Source organism: Staurois parvus, unplaced genomic scaffold, assembly GCF_062004578.1.
Source record: "Staurois parvus isolate SC_StPar_1 unplaced genomic scaffold, SC_StPar_1.0 ptg000191l, whole genome shotgun sequence".
NCBI lineage: Eukaryota > Metazoa > Chordata > Amphibia > Anura > Ranidae > Staurois > Staurois parvus.
In genome coordinates this window covers 1,952,779-1,975,118 of record NW_028317987.1, presented here as the reverse complement: position 1 = coordinate 1,975,118, position 22,340 = coordinate 1,952,779, and the positions used below count along the sequence as shown (strand labels likewise).

At 45.8% G+C, this 22,340-nt stretch overlaps 1 protein-coding gene across 1 annotated transcript in view; it reads right to left on the bottom strand.

Moving 5' to 3' along the window:
• Positions 1 to 17,960, bottom strand: part of LOC149461848 (uncharacterized) — a 59,528-nt gene extending 41,568 nt beyond the window's left edge. The window contains exon 1 of the mRNA XM_089677650.1: positions 16,569 to 17,960. Within this exon, the coding sequence (XP_089533776.1) occupies positions 16,569 to 17,950 (1,382 nt within the window). The 5' untranslated portion in view covers positions 17,951 to 17,960. The remainder of the gene's footprint in view (positions 1 to 16,568) is intronic.
• Positions 17,961 to 22,340: the final 4,380 nt, after the last annotated feature.

Genomic DNA, 22,340 nt, shown 5'->3' with positions numbered 1-22,340 from the left:
AGGAGGAGGCCGGCATAAATTGATGTTCCTGACAGAAGTGGTGTCAGAAGTGGGATAGGATCGGCCATCGGAGGTAAGTGAGCATTTTTTGTCTTCCTTTGCCCTGATTGCCCCCTATCTCCACCAAGCCTCTGTGCTGCGGTAGCACGAGCAATTGTCTGCTGGAGCTTTGGGAGCTCGCGGGGTTAAACAGAACCTAGGTTGATGTATAAGAAATGTGTGTATGTCCTCCATACAATCATACAGAGCAGTGTGTTCAGTGATTATGTACGCTTGTAACTAGAGAAACTGTTCAGTAGATGTATTCTAAGTCTCTGTAGGACTGTGAGACGTCCCATCTACTCAGCGAGGAGATTTCTCCATTGACCTGGGATAGGTGAAAGCATGGTGACAGTCTGAAGGAGTCACAATAGGGGTGTACCTGTCCAGGTGATTTTCAGCCTTGAAGCACTTGTGCAGTTGAGAAGAATTTTGTTGGAGCTCTATGTGAGTTCAGTCCAGCTTCACCCGGCACAAAGAGTCATCACCGGGACAGAAACACATAGGCCAGCTCACATAATATTGCTTCTTTGCTTTGCAGTGATGATGGGAAACTCCCAAGGTAAGGGGAAGTACCCAGACCCGCCGGAGCCACCGTGTAAAGTATTCAGAGGAAGAAAACTGTTAAAGAAATTTACTAAGGAAGACGGATCAGCTCTAGAAAAATCCCAACTACCAGCTAATGAGACATGAAAAGAGTATTTGTCACCTTGGGATTGTTATGTTGTCCCATGAATGGACAGCCTGGCGGGGTGGAGTTCAACCATGGGGAGTGCCAGTCCTTTTCTCAGAGATGGGGACAATGATGACTTTCACATGGATATGATAAAGGGGATATGTTTAGGGGATAAAACTGACTTTCCCTATTTTGGTCCAGATCCTGAGTGGGATATGAAATATATGAGAGGGAGCATTGAATTGGTTGAAGTATGGCCCAGGATATAAGTACCCGACACCAATCCCTTCTGCCCCAGTAGCTAAACACAGTAATAATCCTTTTTTTGCCACTTCTTTGATGCCTGCCACTGCGCTTCCTGATTATATTCAGCTGTATCCTCAGCTCCCTAAGGATGAGGATTATTTGTTGTCTCGGAGGAGAAATGCATTACACTCTGTCCCAGCCCAAGAGCTCCCACCATCTCACACCAATGAAAGAGGCCATTTGGCAGTGATCTGTGGTGCGTGGAAGATTCTTCAGGTCAGGTTGAAGTTTATCAATGTGTGAAATGAATAAAGAGTGGAAAGAAACAAAAATTACATTGGGAAGGACATTAGACCAGATGCAGCAAACTGGCTGCTCTGCTGCCCAGGACCAAGAAAAAAAATGAAAGGTAGTAAGAAATCGATTGAAATGAGGCGGACAGACATCCATGGTAAAAGAGCAGACAGTACAGGAGAGGGACGTATCAAGATTCAAAAGGAGATGTAGAGGTGAGTCAGCAGGAGCAGGATAATTCAGAAGAATTTGGTAAGTATTATTATAGGTCCAGAAAAGACGCTGAAGACGAGGGAGCCACCCAAGCTTACCCTTACATCATTGTGGGATGTGATGTGATCAAATGGAAATTAATGATGTTAATGACATTATAAAGGGTTGTCCTGATCCTCGGAAAAACCCCACTGCTGCCATAAACTACTTGAAAAGAGCAACGTAGGGGCAGCAATGTTCACAACAGGACATGAAGATAATCATCGATGGAATTTTGGGATATGATATGGAATCAGGTTGAGATTGGACCAACGTGCCTACTATATATGAGCTTCATGAGCCGTTTGAACCAACAGTGTACTATGAGTGGAGAACGTCCGTAGGACAGAAACAGATGTGGAAGGAGTTAATCGCAGAAATGAAGTTGTGGAAAGATAAACAGTCACTAGCTACAGCAGTTGCTTGTAAGCAGAGCAGTATGGAATCAACTACGGAGTTCCTAAAAAGATTTAAGAAGGTCTGGAAAGAAGAGGCAGGATGAAATCTGACATCAGAGTTAGGAATTATATATATACAGGCAGTTATGCAGGGATAGAAAATGGGAGTGGAGGCATCTATGGCTATGACATTGGGACATAACACTGTGTTACATAACGTGTAGTGATGTGATAATTACTTTGCCCATTTTCCAGTGTATACTTCTATTATGCAGTGTTTGTTTCGCCCTTTTCCAATATGGCTGCTATGCTCTCTGGGCACTGAGGATGAGGTCATCAGAGAGAGCACTTGTTGGAAAGAGAGGGGTGTGGATTTCCTGGGGGAGAGAGATAACTTAGACTGTCAGTGTTGCAGCCTCCCCTCACTGAGACATGCAGAAAACACTGTTAATGCTTTAATGTTTCTGTTTGGAAGATACTTTATGTTGGATGGTCACTGAATGTGATTTCTTCAATACATGGACTTTCATATACACTGCTGTGTGGATTACTGTCTATGTGGATGATACATTTCTCAGTTGGGATTTCACTTGTTATCCACAAGCCCCAATTGAGTGGAGGCACTAGTGCTTGTTAGAGATCTTGTCCTGATCACACAGATTATAAGGTTTCTGCTCCTAAATACTATACAGGTGACACCATCATACCCCAGTAGCCGCAAAGAGTGTACAAATAGCACTACATTTGGAGGCACTGCTGAGAGCTATCTTGGATCAGGACATTAAGGAACGACCATGTCACTGTTATTAACAGAAGCTGTGAGGCAGTGAGCCCTAGAAGAGGGACTGCCACCTGAAAGGACATTTGCCATTTGCCATGTGCCTATTACTGTGAGTTCCCACAGACTGCAGGAGGCACTAAAAGCAAATAAAACCTTGCAGTATGCCACTCTTGTGGATAAAAGAGAAGAGGATGAGAGTTGTGAACTGTATACCCATTATCTCTGTCTCAGTGAGGTGGATTTAAATCCAGATAAAGGGCCCTTCTGCATAAATCCCAAAGGGGCTGAAGCAATTGGTTGTGCTGTAGTATTTCCAGTGATTTCACCTCCAGTAAGGAGAGAGTTACCAGCCCTGCCTGTAAAGTGTGAACCATTGAACACAACGACTTCATCAGGAGAGTCTGAAATGTCGCCTGCTACAGCCACCATGCAGGAAACAAATATTGAGTCACTGAAGTCATTGCTCACAATTTACATGCTGATTCTTACAGCAAATGAAAGGCTTTTTCCGGAGTGCTACCTGTCCCTGCTAGTGAAGAAAGCTTTGAAGTGTGGAAAGATTTTGCACAAGTGATAGAGGAATGGATATGCACAGAGGAAAAGAAAAACAGCGCATCATGGAAAGCTTAAGACCACCAGCATCCATTATTGTCAGAGCTTACAAGGACACACATGTGAGTACCAGTGCTCAAGAATATATTGATATTTTGACAGATGCTTATGGACGGCACCGTGACCCGGATCAGATGCAGATTGCTGATTGTAAACAGACAAAGCATAAAGAGGGAGAGGATGTTTCTGTGTTTGTGAGGAGGCTAGAAGTGCTTCTAGGAAGATTGCTCACTGAAAAGGTCATCTCTCCTGCAGATGTTGATAAATTAAGGACTGCTCAAATCATAAAGGGGCTTCTGCCGCATCACCCAATGTCACCGGCCCTAAGAGTTGTTTTGAGAGAGAGAAACTTTACTGAAACTATGAGTGAAGTAAAGAAACAGGAGGCTGATATCCTTTTTAGTACCCCTTCTAAAAGCAAAGTTCATCAGAGTTCTTGGGGTGAGCACAAAAATGAGACTGTTGCTAAAAACAAAGAAGTTGGTAGACTTCCACAGCCTAGAGCTCTATCTGCTGATAAAACCTCCATTGATAAGCCTCTCTTCCACATTGAATGTTTCCGCTGTGGACAAACAGGCCACACAGTTCATCAGTGTCTACAGATTGCTGATAGTTCTGAAATTCATAGTAAAGCTGGACAAATGTATAAAAGAAAACAGAGAAAATCAAGAAAACAAATGTTCACTAAACTGCCTGGAGTAAGTCGCAGATGTACTTTCAGTTTGTTAATGATATACCCAATACTGCTCTGTTTGACACCGGCTCTCAGGTGACTATTATCTACAGACCCTTCTATCAGCAACACTTAAGCCACCTCCCATTGAAACCTATGGACACTATACCTGTTTATGGTGTGGGAGAAAATCCTGTTTTTATGGATGGTTGTTTAGAAGTTGAGCTTCGCATTCCTGGTGTGACAGCTGATGAGGATCCCCCACTTAAAGTCATTGCCTATGTGAGCCCTCCACCCGGGGGTAGCGAGTCTGCTCCTATGATTGTGGGTTCCAATGTTGAAGCCGTTGAGGCTGCTTTCATAAGATTTCTTCAGCCACAACAGGATACTCCTCTACCTTCACTGCCTGTTGCTCCAGAACTTCAAAATATCTGCCAAACTTTTGCTCCTGATCTTCCTGGAGGATGTGTGGGGAATCCATGGCATCCCATAGAGCTTCCAGCCGGGGGAGTGAGAGTGTTGCGGGTTTATGTGGAAATTTCACCGGGTGCAAACGGTAGCTTTTTCCTGCTAGAGACTGATCTGAAAGAGGCTGCAAAGAATGGCTGGGAGATAGTCTTTCCTTTCTCGTACTATCATTTAAAATGTCCAAGAGTGGATGCTGTTACTGTTTGGAATGTTATCACATACCCAGTTATAATACCAGCCTGGCAGGAGGTAGCCTATTGTTACCCAGTGGAAACCATTAGCTCTTACCCTGCCAAGGTCGAGGAGAAAGAAACCAAATTAGACTTTCACCTTAATGATGCTGATAGTCCTGCAGAGCACAAACAAGCACTAGAAGAGCAGCTAATGGAATACAATGACGTTTTCTCTACTGATGACATGGATGTCGGGTGAGCTAAAAGTATTTAACGCAGTATTTGCCTAACAGATAGCACCCCCTTTAGAGAAAGATCCAGGCGCATACCTCCTAAAGATCTGGATGATGTTCAAGAGTGCTTGCACAAAATTAAAGATCAAAACATCATTGTTGAGTCTAAAAGCCCGTATGCATCCCCAATAGTGATGGTCAGAAAGAAAAATGATGGAGTGCGAATATGTGTTGATTACAGGACTCTAAATCGGCGAACGGTTCCAGATTAATACACGCTACCTCACATTGAGGAAGCTCTTGATGCCCTGCAAGGCAGCAAATGGTTCACAGTAATGGACTTAAGATCCGGGTATTACCAAGTACCAATGAGTGAGGAAGATCAAGAAAAGACAGCTTTTATTTGCCCCCTGGGGTTTTCCAGTTTGCTAGAATGCCTCAGGGAATTAGTGGTGCACCTGCAACTTTCCAGCGTCTAATGGATCGGACACTGGGAGACCTTTGTCCCACTCAATGTATTGTCTACCTAGATGACATAATTGTTTTTGGCTCTACCCTGGAGGAGCATGATCAGAGACTTTTTAAAGTGCTTGATCGTTTGAGGAGAGTAAGTCTTACAAATGTAAGTTTGCCCATTCTTCAGTAAACTTTGTGGGCCACATCGTATCTGCATAAGGGGTAGCAACTGATCCTGCTAAAGTGGAGGCTGTGGTAACCTGGCTCCATCCCACAAATCTGACAGAACTGAGGTCCTTCTTGGGGTTTTGTGGCTATTATAGCCGCTTCATTAGAGACTATTCCAAGACTGATCGGCCTCTTAATGACTTGCTTAAAGAGACACCTGGTATTGACACAACCAGCAAAACTCCTTTCAGTGAGAGGTGAACTTCTGCTTGTGAGGAAACTTTTCTACAGCTTAAAAAAGCCTTACAGAAGCACCAGTGTTGCTTATGTAGACCCACAAAAGCCATACGTTCTGCATGTAGATGCCAGCTATGATGGGTTAGGTGGAGTCCTCCATCAGGAGTACCCAGGAGGTCTAAGGCCTGTTGCTTATATCAGTCACAGTCTAAGCCCAGCAGAAACTAATTATCCTGTTCACAAACTGGAATTTCTTGCCCTGAAGTGGGCTATTGTTGAAAAGCTGCATGATTACTTGTATGGGGCTCAGTTTGAGGTGAGAACTAATAATAACCCCCTCACTTATGTCTTGACTACAGCCAAGCTGGATGCCACTGGTCATAGGTGGCTTGCTGCCTTGTCTAATTACCAATTCACTCTCAAGTACAAGCCAGGACCCAAAAATATTGGGGCTGATGCTCTCTCCAGAAATCCTGGATTGCCAATGAACTTAGAAAAAAGTGAATGGGAGGAAGTACCTGGGCCTGCTGTGGCTGCCTACTGTGCTACAGCTGCTGTACAAGGAGACAATATTGTTTTCTCTGACTTACGAGTTGTTGACTCATTGGGAGCTGGTGAAGAGTGTATCCCAGACATGTATTACTGCCCCACTGCTCTAGGGGTACCAGAAAACATCCAGCTGCAAAAGAAAGATATGATTCTTCTACAAATGAGGGATCCAGTAATCAGACATGTTAGAGAGTCTGTTTTCTGCAAAGATCCTAATTACATGAGAAAAACCTTACCTGAGCAGAGTAGCTACTATCTGAAGGAATGGGATGAACTCAAAATATTCAATGGACTTTTGTATAGGGTACATTTGTTCCATGATCATCCTGGAAGGAGACAGCTAGTGCTCCCTCAAGTCTACAGAAAATCTGTTTTGAGAAGTTTGCATGACCAACATGGGCATCTAGGAGTTGAAAAAACATATGGATTAATCCGAAACCGTTTCTTTTGGCCACGAATGAGGGAAGCTGTTATGGACTATTGCCGCTGTTGTGTGAGATGTCTGCAATGGAAAACGCTGCCTACTCGAGCTGCTCCTATAGAACACTTGAAAAGTTCTGGTCCAATGGATTTAGTGTGCATGGACTTTTTGTGTATTGATAATGACAGCAGTGGTGTGGGAAATGTTTTGATTGTGACTGATCACTACACTCGATATGCTCAAGCCTATCCCACCAAAGATCAAAAAGCAGTAACTGTGGCCAAAGTGTTGTGGGAGAAGTTTTTTGTTCATTATGGACTGCCAAATCGACTTCACTCTGACCAGGGACGGGACTTTGAAAGTCGCCTAATTAAAGAGCTGTTAACATTGCTTAACATGGACAAGAGCCGAACCACGCCTTATCATCCAGAGGGTGATGCTCTCCCTGAGTGTTTCAATCGTACCTTGTTGAATATGTTGGGTACCCTCCCTAATGGTGCTAAACAAACCTGGAGCCGACATGTTGGAGCTATGGTACATGCCTAGAATTGTACCAGACATGAGTCAACTGGTTTCTCTCCTTATTTTCTCATGTCCTAGATTGTAAGCTTGAAAGAGCAGGGCCCTCGAACCCCTTGTGTATTGTATTGTTACTGTCTTGTCTCATGTTCTGTCCCCCTTGCTACTGTACAGCGCTGAGCATACCCTTTGGCGCTATATAAATACTGTATAATAATAATAATGTTTGGGAGAGAAGCCTGTCTGCCTATTGACATTCAGTTGCATGTGTCTACCGATGGACTGGAACATAGAAATCACTACCAGTATGTGGCACAACTCACACATAGTTTACAAGAGGCCTATCGAATTTCTGAGGAAAATGCTGCAAAAATAAATGCTGCCAATAAAAGACACTTAGATGCCAAAGTTCATTACAAAGACTTACAACCTGGTGATAAAGTGCTTCTACACAATTTGGGACCCTCAGCCAAACATAAGTTAGCTGATCGCTGGAGAAATGAGTTGTTTGAAGTTATAGAAAAACTGCCTAGAATTCCAGTCTACCTGATTTGAAGACCTGAGGATCAGATCAAAGCCTGGCATAGGAATCACTTGCTTCCAGTACCACAAGTTGCTACTGAGGATGAGGAGCCACAACCTGATATTGCTACAGATTCTAATGATGTGCCTTGTGCAGACAGTGGAGGACAGTGTGATGACAATGACTGGTTTACACCTCCACCAGAGTCTCCTGTACAGGCTCCTTCACCTATTACTAATGGGGGTCTTCCTCAGAGGGGAGGTCTGAACCCAACTACTCCTGCTTTTGAACCAACAGCCCAAACCTTTGTGCCTACAGTTCCAGGCATGATTGGAGCACCAAGTTTTCCCACTAGTGCAGTCCCAGATTTATCTGGACTAATGCCTGAGGGCTTGAGGAGATCCTGTGTGAGGACCTCCACCAATGTTTACTTATGACACCTTGGGAAGACCCTGCTGTGCTGTACAGAACTATGCTGTACAACCTCATGTTCTGATGGACATTACAGCCCATTCTAGACTGGTTAGCATGATGCCTATTTGTTACTAACCATGTTTTCTTTGCAGCTAATCTCTGTAATAGATTGCTTCTGGAGAAGTGGTCTGCAGAAGGCGACAATAATGTGAACTTGCTATATTTTGTTGTTTATTTATGTGTACAGTGAGGAACAGAAGTATTTGAACCCCCTGCGATTTTGCAAGTTCTCCCACTTAGAAATCATGGAGGGGTCTGACATTCACATTGTAGGTGCATTCCCACTCTGAGAGACAGAATTAAAAAAAAAAATTCAGGAAATCCCATTGTAAGATTTGTAAAGAATGTATTTGTCTCGCACTGCTGAACAGAAGTATTTGAACACCTAAGAAACAGCAAGAATTCTGTCTCTCAAAGACCTGTTACTGCGCCTTTAAAAAGTCCACCTCTACTCCACTCATTCATCTAACTTAGTAGCACCTGTCTGAGCTCTTTAACCACTTGCCGACCGCGCATAGCCGAATGACGGCTTCACCGCGGCCGGCCAGTTCTGAGTGGACGTCATATGACGTCCTCCCAGAACGCGCTCTCCTGCGCGCCCCAGGGGGCGCGCACCCGGCGATCTCCGTGATCGCTGTGTCCTACGGACACAGCTGATCACGAGATGTGGTGAAAGGCCGATCCCACCGGCCTTTTACCACGTGATCAGCGGTGTCCAATGACACGCTGATCACAGGAAAATGCAAGTGCCGGTTCTCGGCTGCACTTTCCTCACGCTGTCAGATCGTGAGGAAAGTACTGCCGAGAACCGGCAGTTGTCAGAGCGGGGATCGGCACCGATCATCAGGGCACTGATGATCAGTGCCCTGATGATCGGTGCCCAGCAGTGACCCCCGCAATTTCCGATCAGCTGTGCGCCCACTAGCCCCGCCCACCCATTCCCAGCAGTGCCCCCACCTGTGCCCAGCAGTGCCCCCACCTGTGCCACTCTGCAGTGCCACCTACCTGTGCCCAGCAGTGCCACATACATGTGCCCAGCAGTGCCACCCACCTGTGCCCACCCACCTGTGCCCACCAGTGCCACCCACCTGTGCCCACCAGTGCCACCCACCTGTGCCCACCCACCAGTGCCACCCACCAGTGCTGCCAGTCAGTGCCACCAGTCAGTGCCCAGGGGTTGTGCCAGTCAGTGCCGCCAGTCAGTGCCCAGAAGTGATGCCAGTCAGTGCCGTCTATCAGTACCCATCATCAGTGTCACCTATCAGTGCCGCCTATCAGTGCTGCATATCAGTGCCACCTATCCGTGACCCCTAATTAGTGCTGTCTATCAGTGCCGCCTATCCGTGCCACCTCATTAGTACTGCCTATCAGTGCCCTTTAGTGCTGCCTATCAGTGCCCATCAGTGCCGCCTATCAGTGCCCATCAGTGCCGCCTATCAGTGCCGCCTCATCAACGCAAATCAGTGAAGGAGAAAAAATACCTGTTTGAAAAATTTTTTAAAAGAAACAAACTTTTTTTTTTTTTTTAATTTTTTGCACTTTTTTTAATTTATAGCGCAAAAAGTAAAGCGCCCAGTGGCGATTAAATACCACCAAAAGAAAGCTCTATTTGTGAGAAAAAAATGATCAAAATTTCATATGGGTACAATGTTGCATGACCGCGCAATTGTCAATCAAAGTGCGGCAGCGCTGAAAGCTGAAAATTGGCCTGGTAAGGAAGGGGGTATAAGTGCCTGGTAGGCAAGTGGTTAAAGACACCTGTCCACCCCACAGTCAGTCAGACGCCAACTACTACCATGGGCAAGACCATAGAGCTATAAAAAAAACCAGGGACAAAATTGTGGACCTCCAGAAGGCTGGAAAGGGCTACGGGGCAATTGCCAAGCAGCTTGGTGAAAATAGATCAACCGTTGGAGCAATTGTTAGAAAATGGAAGAGGCTAAAGATGACTGTCAGTCTCCCTCGGACTGGGGCTCCATGCAAGATGTCACCTCGTGGGGTATCACTGATGATAAGAAAGGTGAGGAATCAGCCCAGAACTACAAGGGAGGAGCTGGTCAATGACATGAAGAGAGCTGGGACCACAGTTTCACAGGTCACTGTCGGTAGAACACTACGTCGTCATGGTTTCAAATCATGCATTGCACAGAAGGTTCCCCTGCTCAAGTCATCACATGTCCAGGCCCGTCTGAAGTTTGCCAATGACCATCTGGATGATCCAGAGGAGGCATGGGAGAAAGTCATGTGGTCAAATGAAACCAAAGTAGAACTTTTTGGTCTAAACTTCACTCGTCGTGTTTGGAGGAAAAAGTATGAGTTGCATCCCAAGAACACATCCCTACTGTGAAGCATGGGGGTGGTAACATCATGCTTTGGGGGTGCTTTTCTGCGAAGGGGACAGGATGACTGCACTGTATTAAGGAGAGGATGAATGGGGCCATTTATTGTGAGATTTTCAGCAACAACCTCCTTGCTTCAGTCAGAGCATTGAAGACGGGTCGTGGCTGGGTCTTCCAACATGACAACGACCCAAAGCACACAGCCAGGAGAACCAAGGAGTGGCTCCGTAAGAAGCATATCAAGGTTCTGGAGTGGCCTAGCCAGTCTCCACACCTAAATCCAATAGAACATCTTTGGAGGGAGCTGAAACTCCATGTTGCTTAGCGACAGCCCCGAAACCTGACAGATCTAGAGGAGATCCGTGTGGAGGAGTCGGCCAAAATCCCTGTTGCAGTGCAAACCTGGCCAAGGACTACAGGAAACGTCTGACCTCTGTAATTGCAGACAAAGGCTTCTGTACCAAATATTAACACGGATCTTCTCAGGGGTTCAAATACTTCTGTTCAGCAGTGCAAGACAAATACATTCTTTACAAATCATATAATGGGATTTCCTGAATTCTGTCTCAGAGTGGGAATGCACCTACAATGTGAATGTCAGACCCTCCATGATGGAGAAGTGGGAGAACTTGCAAAATCACAGGGGGTTCAAATTCTTCTGTTCCTCACTGTATATCCATGCTGGGTTGGAAGGATTTTCAGCAGGGGGAGAATGTAGTGATGTGATAATTTCTTTGCCCATCTTCCATTGTATACTTCTATTATGCCCTTTTCCAATATGGCTGCTATGCTCTCTGGGGACTAAGGATGAGGTCATCAGAGAGGGGTGTGGATTTTCCTGAGAGAGAGAGCTCAGACTGTCAGTGTTGCAGCCTCCCCTCACTGAGAAATGCAGAAAACACTGTTAATGCTTTAATGTTCCTGTTTGAAAGATACTTTATGTTGGATGGTCACTGAATGTGATTTCTCCAATACATGGACTTTCATATACAATGCTGTGTGGATTACTGTCTATGTGGATGATACATTTCTCAGTTGGGATTTCACTTGTTATCCACAAGCCCCAATTGAGTGGAGGCGCTAGTGCTTGTTAGAGATCTTGTCCTGATCACACAGATTATATAAAGACTCTACTCCTAATTACTATACAGGTGGCACCATCATACCCCAGTAGCTGCAAAGAGTGTACAAAGAGCGCTACACAAGCATGAACTAAAGCATACCTGATCATAAAGCATACTGAATTCTCATTTTCCCCGATGTACCCAATTATGGATAGGCCAGATCTGTGTGCCCAGATAGGACCTCCCAGTGGCTATTCTATGGACAAGGTACACTTTTCTGTATGCCTGATCTTTATTGAGCTGCAATAGTCAATACGCTGCAATGGGCAGAAGTATTTGGACACAAACCACATGAGCTCAAGTATCCAAACGTGAATGTTCCTTCATAGCAAGCCTCCATGATGTACTGTATGGGCCTGGCCCACTCCAAATGAATGCATTGTTCTGGTAGGTCCTCCTATGACAGACTTTAGCTACACGTGGAGGACATTGCACTGACTTTTCATCACATTGCATATTATCTGGCCATCTGAAGTCTCAGGAATGGAATCAAGAGGATCTGAAACTTTTTTCAGGAACAAATAATTAGTCTTTATTTGACTAAACACAAAAAAAAGGTAAGATATGGCTGCCAGCTCTCAATTTTTGACCAAAACACAAACTGCCTCCACTGTTTGCCAGCACATGACTCCTGAAAATATGAGGACTCCGATATCCAGTGAAAGTTCATTCAGGAACAATAACCAATTGTGCCCCCCCAAAAGCAGCGTAGAGGAAAGGGATGGTCAAGTTGCTGTGCTGCTCCCAAACCACCTCTGGCATGCCAGGGTCTTTATGCAGGTCCTCGATGCCAGTTCTTGCCTGGGGCCACAAAATATCCACTGGCCACAAGTGAAGGTGAGTGGAGGACGTGAAGGTGGTAAAAGATACATTTCCCCGCACTGAATATAATGAGATCCCACATAACAGTCGCTGTTCATATTCAGAATTCCTTTCTTACAATGGGATCTTGTGTCCGGATAAAATCTTTTATAGATCCCTTGTGACATTGTGTTCTCATTGTAAAATCCTAGATTTGTAAATCTGTCGCTGATATTTATAATGGTTTTGTCCAGAAAAAGAATGGAGTGATGTGGATAGATGGAAACATATGTATAGATGAAAGATTGGTCTGTTGACTCCCCAGAGCTCCTTTCCATGAGAGATGTTTGTTCCCCCCCCAGAGCTGAACAATGGTACGTTCCTGAATGGCCAGGCTGCTGGTTTGTTGAATCCAGAGTCTACATACAAGATGCCTCCACAGTGTACATTGATGGAGCTGGGAAGGCTGGTACATGTTGTTCATTTGCTCCGGGTGCAGGAGATAGGACAGAATCCCATTGTTGCCGGGTGTCCTCGCTTTCCTCAATTCTGTACTCACTTCATTCACTACTTCACTCACTTCACAAAAGCAAACTATGTGAGTGGAGAAGGTGATTGTATCCGGCTGGAGCTCAGACCTGACAGGGACTCGGGATTTTGGGCCTCTTACATCTAAGACAAATATAGTCTGAGTTGGAGAGAAGATAAAATATCATTTCTTCTCAGAGACATTCTGAGGGGTTTTCCACAATTTGTAATTGCTGACAATTCTTTTGTGGACATTCAGCTGTCAGTGGGGAAACCTGCCGACAGATGAGGAGTCATCGGTTAGGGGTGTGACCGCCTGATTTCCAGCCAATCATTAACAACCAGATACATTTCACACAGAATTCAGATCAGTCCATCAATTGTCAACAGATGAGAATTCTAGAGAATTCAGAGAAAGCTCCACCCTCTTTCCTCTACACCAATCATGGATCTCCAGTTACCCAGTCAACGTGGGCATGATTTAATTGACATCCATCACTGGTGTCAGTGAGATAAAATAAGCCCCATCATTGGTGTCAGTGAGATAAAATAAGCCCCATTGTTGATGTCAGTGAGATAAAATAAGCCCCATTGTTGGTGTCAGTGAGAATAAAGTGTACCCCCAGCCCAGCATTGGTGGTCAGTGGTGGTACTTACCTGATCCCACCCTCCCACTACCTCTCTGCTGATGTCACAATTATACTTTCACTGTAGGAAAGGAGATGCCGGCTCCCAGCAGTCGGGTATAATTGCAGTGCCTGGTGATGGAACCCAGAGAGTGTTCCGGAGTCGTCACCTCACTGCCACTCTGAAGAGTCCTGGAACCTGCCAGACATGGAAAGGATCATTGGAGAACATTTGGAAACAACAACAAGGTTCAAACTATGAGACATTTCTTGGAGCTGCAGTTCCTCTGAGCTTCACCAGGTGATGACCTTCCTTCTACCCAGACAGGAAGTGATGTCAGGTATAGATGGGAAGTGATGTCAGGTATAGACGGGGCTGTATATGATATATTCATGGCCACTGCGCTCTGTACACAGACCTAAAATATAAATCTGACCACTGCACTCTGTACACAGGGCTGTATATGACATGTTCCTGACCTCTACACTCTATGATGGGCTGTACATGACATGTTCCAAACCACTGCACTCCTTTTGCTGAGCCATGTATGACATGTTCCTGACCAATGACCACTTCTAAATGCTGGGCTGTATAAGACATGATCTTACCCACTGTGCGCTGTACATGACATACTACATCTAACTACTTCACTCTGTATGAGGACTGTATATCATATACTCCTGACCACTACACTCTGTACTCTGGGATGTAAATCACATACTGCTGACCACTACCCTCTGTACTCTGGGATGGAAATCACATACTCCTGACCACTACACTCTGTACTCTGGGATGTAAATCACATACTCCTGACCACTACACTTTGTACTCTGGGATGGAAATCACATACTCCTGACCACTACATTCTGTACTCTGGGATGTAAATCACATACTCCTGACCACTACACTTTGTACTCTGGGATGGAAATCACATACTCCTGACCACTACACTCTGCAATGTAAATCACATACTCCTGACCACTACACTCTGTACTCTGGGATGTAAATCACATACTCCTGACCACTACATTCTGTACTCTGGGATGTAAATCACATACTCCTGACCACTACATTCTGTACTCTGGGATGTAAATCACATACTCCTGACCACTACATTCTGTACTCTGGGATGTAAATCACATACTCCTGATCACTACATTCTGTACTCTGGGATGTAAATCACATACTCCTGACCACTACATTCTGTACTCTGCGATGTAAATCACATACTCCTGACCACTACACTCTGTACTCTGGGATGTAAATCACATACTCCTGACCACTACATTCTGTACTCTGGGATGGAAATCACATACTCCTGACAACTACACTCTGTGCTCTGGGATGTAAATCATATACTCCTGACCACTACACTCTGTACTCTGCGATGTAAATCACATACTCCTGACCACTACACTCTGTGATGTAAATCACATACTCCTGACCACTACACTCTGTACTCTGGGATGTAAATCACATACTCCTGACCACTACACTCTGTACTCTGGGATGTAAATCACATACTCCTGACCACTACACTCTGTACTCTGGGATGTAAATCACATACTCCTGACCACTGCACTTTGTACTCTGGGATGGAAATCACATACTCCTGACCACTGCACTCTGTACTCTGGGATGGAAATCACATACTCCTGACCACTATGCTATGCACTCTGGGATGTAACTCCTGACCACTGCACGTTGTTTGCAGGGCTGTATGAAGTAGTCTCCTGACCCCTGCACTCTGGGCCATTATTCATGGTGAACCAGAGACTGGATGACCTGTAAAGGCTTGTAAAGTGACTCCTGTGAGAAATGTTTGGGCCCCAAAGATCCCCATCGTGGCCCCGACACACACAATTCTTTTCACTTTTCACACAACAAAGGAAGGAATCCGATTGGTCAGGAAGATCCCTTGTCTGGAATGTGGGGGCGGAGTCATTATTATTGGTGTACAATACAATACACAACGTGTTCCATTATTATAACAAAGTATTGTAGAAAAGATCCCAACATGTGACTTGGCTGAATGAATGCTGGTAATAGTAGTTCATCTATTCTCTAAGTGGGGCGGTATCTATTGGGCCAATCCCTTTTACAAACCACACATAATATCGGCCTTCAAAGTGAAAACAGAAACGATTTGCACAAAATCAAAGAGTAGAAATATTTTCCGGTGGATCCCCTCTACCCAGACCCCATATGTAGACATAGAACAACAAGCTGTGTTCCCTCTCGTGCCGCACTCCTCCAACCACCCAAACCCACACAGAAGCCAAGGGAAATAATGAGAGGAAAGTTCCCCCCTAGTTTGGGGCGGAGTTCTCCTTCCCTCCTGTTGGGGGATGGGAGAAGGATGGACTGAAGACAGAGAGACGCTTCGGGGTCACCACTGTTCTGTAGAGCCTTGAAATGAAGGACATCAACTTCAGAAGTTCTTGTTGTCTGTGTAAAGTTCCCCGATAACGAGATCTGGGCTCTCCCGGCTTCTAGCTCTGTAACCCGCTATATCATTATCAGGAAACGCAACTCCGACACCCAAGAAGGGCTGAAGTTGTGTCCTTCATTTCCAGGATCTACTGACCACTCTGCACCCCGACATTTACTGCACTTCATCCATGTCTTTGGGGGCCTCTCATCTCCTTATCAACTGTTTCTTCCATGATGAAGATCAGCCATGGGGTATATCTGAGGTGTATATCAGGGTGTGCTTCTTCCCACATGAGAGCTGGGATGTCCAGCAACATTCATCTAGAAGACATTTCCCGCACTCAAGGCACTAATACACCTCCAGGGTTGTGTGGGATCCCTGATGTACAGGAAGACAGGACTTCAGTGAGGAACAATCACCTCACTCAGGACAGGAAAGTGGATTCTGCCCCGTGTGAGATCTCTGATGTTTGTAAAAATTAGACTTCCTTGTAAAACATTTCCTGCACTCAGGACAGGAATACGGCTTTTCCTCCTTGTGAGATCTTTTATGCACATTAAGACGGGATTTAGAACTGAAACATTTCCCGCACTCAGGACAGGAATACGGCTTCTCCCCTGTGTGAGATCTCTGATGTCTGTAAAGATTGGACTTCTCTGAAAAACATTTCCCGCACTCAGGACAGGAATACGGCTTTTCCCCTGTGTGAGATCTCTGATGTTTGTAAAGACTGGACTTCACTGAAAAACATTTCCCGCACTCAGGACAGGAATACGGCTTTTCCCCTGTGTGAGATCTCTGATGTGTGTAAAGACTGGACTTAACTGAAAAACATTTACCGCACTCAGGACAGGAATACAGCTTTTCCCCTGTGTGACATCTCCGATGTGTGTAAAGATTGGACTTCTCTGAAAAACATTTCCCGCACTCTAGACAGGAATACGGCTTCTCCCCTGTGTGAGATCTCTGATGTGTGTAAAGATCGGACTTCTCTGAAAAACATTTCCCGCACTCTAGACAGGAATACGGCTTCTCCCCTGTGTGAGATCTCTGATGTTTGTAAAGACTGGACTTAACTGAAAAACATTTCCCGCACTCAGGACAGGAATACGGCTTTTCCCCTGTGTGACATCTCCGATGTGTGTAAAGATTGAACTTCTCTGAAAAACATTTCCCGCACTCTAGACAGGAATACGGCTTCTCCCCTGTGTGAGATCTCTGATGTTTGTAAAGACTGGACTTCACTGAAAAACATTTACCGCACTCAGGACAGGAATACGGCTTTTCCTCCTTGTGAGATCTTTTATGCACATTAAGATGGGATATAGAACTGAAACATTTCCCGCACTCAGGACAAGAATACGGCTTCTCCCCTGTGTGAGATCTCTGATGTCTGTAAAGATTGGACTTCTCTGGAAAACATTTCCCGCACTCAGGACAGGAATACGGCTTTTCCCCCGTGTGAGATCTCTGATGTTTGTAAAGACTGGACTTCACTGAAAAACATTTCCCGCACTCAGTACAGGAATACGGCTTCTCCCCTGTGTGAGATCTCTGATGTCTGTAAAGATTGGACTTCTCTGGAAAACATTTCCCGCACTCAGTACAGGAATACGGCTTCTCCACCGTGTGAGATCTTTCATGCACATTAAGACTGAATTTATAACTGAAACATTTCCCGCACTCAGTACAGGAGAAGCTCTTCCCTGTTGGAAGGCCGGCCCAGTCCCGCACAGTCTGAGATTCCTCAGGATACGAGGAATCCGATGGTCCATCTACACTGGGTGGTGCCGGATGGACATTGGAGGGAGCCGGGTTTTCTCCTGGACTATACTGTGTGATGTCCTCATCTTCTACTTTCCAGTCTGGAGACAAAGTGAGACAATCCTCTGAGGTTTTCCTCATCTCCCGGCCATGGACTAAAATACAAAGACAAAGAGGATTACTAGACAGGAGCTGATTGGTTCCCCCAAACCAGGACTCCGCCCACATCAGGCAGCTTGGTCTCTGAGGAGCTTACAATTCCACCCTCAAGGGAACTAGGAAATGGCTCCTCTGATCTCCTACCAGGTCATTTCTTTATTCATGGACCTTAGTCAGAGAGTGAGGAAACAACCAGAACTGTCTTTTATAGGAGGGACAGTGATGAGGGGATTATAGGACGAGGGTCCCCACCCCCTCTATCACTCATCGCCATCTTCCCAACACAAGAAGTACTGCACTTCCTTATTTACTCCATGATTTAGTCATAAAGAACAGCGGGGCTGAGCCCCACCAGAGGTCAGAGAGTGAGGATGGGGGGAGAACAACCAAGATGAAGACTGGACTGATCCTGAAGACCACCATCATTGGGATATTGACTCCTCCCTCATTATCACTTTCTGTTTAAGGGTCCAAAGTTGGAGGATGTTATCACATTATTATCACCATGTAAAAGTCTGTGCTCCAATCACATCATCCGATATAAAATGTCCAGCTGGGAGGAAATGGGGGGAACAAACGAGAATCCATACTATGTGTATATATAGCAGTGGGGGGAGGGGGAGAGCAGAAGTCAGGAGTATGTAATGTACAACATAGAGAATATAGTGCAGGGGTCAGGAGTATGTAATGTACAATATAGAGTATATAGTGCAGGGGTCAGGAGTATGTAATGTACAACATAGAGTATATAGTGCAGGGGTCAGGAGTATGTAATGTACAACATAGAGTATATAGTGCAGGGGTCAGGAGTATGTAATGTACAACAGAGTATATAGTGCAGGGGTCAGGAGTATGTAATGTACAATATAAATTATATAGTGTAAGGGTCAGGACTCATAATATTGGTATTCAGTAATTAAAGGTCCTTAAAGGCTTGCTTGTCTCCCATCTCCTGAGACTGCACTCAGTGACTTGGGTCTGAGACACTACAGACATATCCCTCCACCCGGCACAGCCAGCAGATAACAGAGAAGGTCCCCTGGAGGAGTCAGGCACAAGGCAGGAGACCCCAGTCACATGTCCTGGGTGCCTACATTATGCAATGCTTAGAGTAAAAATGAACATTTTTCTGCCAGCTGAACCCCAGAACCTCCATAAATCCAGTCTAGATACATAAATTGTGTCTGCAGCACAGAGAAGGAAGATTATCCGAGAGAAATCCAGGAATACAGGACGGGGAACACAGCTCAGGAAAGTGACCAGGGGATTACAGGCTGATATCACCCAGTCCCCACCCTACTCTGGACCAATCAGTGAGCAGTATGGGTGGAGGAATGGATTTAGTGTTCATGACCCACCTGTGCTGATCTCTGTAGGAGTGTCCTCCTCTATAAATGTCCCCGTTATTCCATCCTCCTCCATAGACTGCTGATCATCCCTCACATACGCCTCTTCTTCTTCTGCTTTCACCTCAAATTCTATATCGATTGGATCTCCACTCTAAATCAAGGAAATGAGAGAAAATATCATCTGTAAAATGTAAGGTCACAGAAAATATCCACACATTGTCTCCATGAATTCATGTTCTAGATGCTCCATCCCACCAACCTTGCAATGGGGAGGGATGGTGTGACCTTCCTGTGTGGAATCCCGGGAATACAGAGGACGGGGACATCTCTCTGGTGGGTTCCTGGTATTAGGTGGCTCCATCATATCCTTGTGTCCTTCTAAAAACTCCTCCATCACTCCATACTCCTCATCCTCCTCTTTATACTCTTCTTTAACATCAATATTATCATCCCCGAGGATTCCACTCTGAAAGATATAATAAAACATTCATTGTAACAAACATGCTGTGTATAAATCACAACTACCAATAATTGTCATCATCTACCTGATGATGGTGAGGGATGGTGTGACCTTCCTGTGTGGAATCCCGGGAATACAGAGGACGGGGACATCTCTCTGGTGGGTTCCCATGACTGGATCCATCTGTAGGAAACACACACACTGACTGAATCCATTGTTTCTATGTGTTTATCAGATGATGGGGGATCTAGGTGGATCCTCCGTACTGCTCTCTCCTTTACAATAAAGTCTCCTCTTACCCGGTGATGTGAGGGGCGGCTGATTGTCCATCATGACGTCCTTGTAGAGATCCTTGTGTCCTTCTAAATACTCCCACTCCTCCATGGAGAAATAGACAGTGACACCCTGACACCTTATAGGAACCTGACACACACAATGATACAGTCACCATCCAGACACATCCCTTGTCTGTTACTGGAGAATGTCCCAGAATTCCCGGCACCGCTCACCTCTCCTGTCAGCAGCTCAGTGATCTCTCTGGTGACTTCTAGAATCTTCTTCTTCTTTCTCTCTTCTATCAGGGAGGGAGGTGGAGGCAATGTGATGTCATATGATCTCCAGACTTCACAGGAGGAAAACTCTACATCTGAACACAAATAGTCACATCAAATGATATTCCCAGAATCCTCCTCACCTCTCCATTCAGGTCTCCATTTTATTAAAGCCCCACTTCAGGCTGAGGTATAATTCCCCCCACAGGACCCCCACACTACGCAGGGTATAGGCTTGTTGCAGCATTCTGATGTCATTACATACAACGCAGGACCAACAGTCCCACTTTACATGTGAGGATCCCAAGGGGCCCCCACATCCTAAGAGCATCAGAAAAAATCAGATGGAGGGACATTGGGAGGAGGAGCTGTGAGGTCAGTGTGATGTCATAGGATTCTCTGACTCTGGATGGAAGGACATTGGGAGGAGGGGCTGTGAGGTCAGTGTGATGTCATAGGATTCTCTGACTCTGGATGGAAGGACATTGGGAGGAGGGGCTGTGAGGTCAGTGTGATGTCATAGGATTCTCTGACTCTGGATGGAGGGACATTGGGAGGAGGAGCTGTGAGGTCAGTCTGATGTCATAGGATTCTCTGACTCTGGATGGGGGGACATTGGGAGGAGGAGCTGTGAGGTCATTGTGATGTCATAGGATTCTCTGACTCTGGATGGAGGGACATTGGGAGGAGGAGCTGTGAGGTCGGTGTGATGTCATAGGATTCTCTGACTCTGGATGAAGGGACATTGGGGGGAGGAGCTGTGAGGTCAGTGTGATGTCATAGGACATATAGACTCTGGATGGAGGGACATTTGGATGGGGAGATTTGAGGGGTCCTCTATATGAGACTCCCATGCAAACCAAATCATAGTTCCTGGGTGCGTCCTACCTCTCCTAAACCGAAGAGTGAACTTTGACCTTTACCATCCAGAAATCTGTCCGGAATCTGTGGCAGTAAGCTGTCATGTGATCAGGTGACGTGCGGAGGAACGGAGTGTAAATAGCAGACAATTGTCTCCAGAGCCCCTAATGGTGGGGATGGATTTGGCGGCGTGCTGGTGCCAAGTTTCCTCCCCCCAGGGTCACTGCAGGTGTGGAGAAAAGCTGTGTAAGAGGATATGGAGGAGAGATGAGGAGGAGATCCAGGAATCAGGAGAAAGGTCAGGGCAAGCAACAGATGAGCGCATCCAAGAGACCAAGCTGGGGTCACTACACAGAAAATCAATCCAAGGAAACAACAGGCAGGACGAGGAATAGCAAGAAGGAGCTGAGAGACAAATGAGAATATTGCTCAGCCAATGGGAGATGATCTCAGCATGACTTCCATCATGAAGGAGATGAGGGGGAGGGGAGGAAGTCACTGAAGGTGACCATAGATCCATGGAAATTCAGCTGGTTCAGCAGGGATCGCTCACATTTCCATCCATGTGTGGCCACTGCCGGATAAAAGCCACTCCCCCAGCGGCTATAGCCAATAGCTTCAGTGCTGATCCGTGTATTCTGAGAGCGGAGGAGTCCCCCCATTGTCAGAATACAAGAGTGCAGCGGGGAGGATTCCCTCATCCACCTCCAATGTTTGGATGGGGGAATCACTTCAGCTTTTTATGGTCATCCCGCTGGCTGAACGATAAAACTGAACCATGTAGGCCAGCTTTGGGGGCAAATATATTATCATCAACTCCTCCCCCTGAAGGGGTTCATCTACATATTACCTCCTCTGCCGCCAGATCCAGGAATGTCTCCTCTCTACTTCCTCATTCATGGAACTTCCTGTCTGTACCTGACATCACTTCCTGTCTGTACCTAACCTCACTTCCTGTCTGTACATGACATCACTTCCTGTCTGTCTTCCATAGAGACTTCCTGTCTGGGTAGAGATGAGATCACCACCTTGTGGAGCTCAGAGGAACTGCAGCCCCGAGAAGCGTCTGGTAGTGTGACCCCGGTGTAGGGGCAAGATGAGTTCCCCCATGAAGATGTGTGTCTCTGATGCATCTGCGCATGTCACGGTTT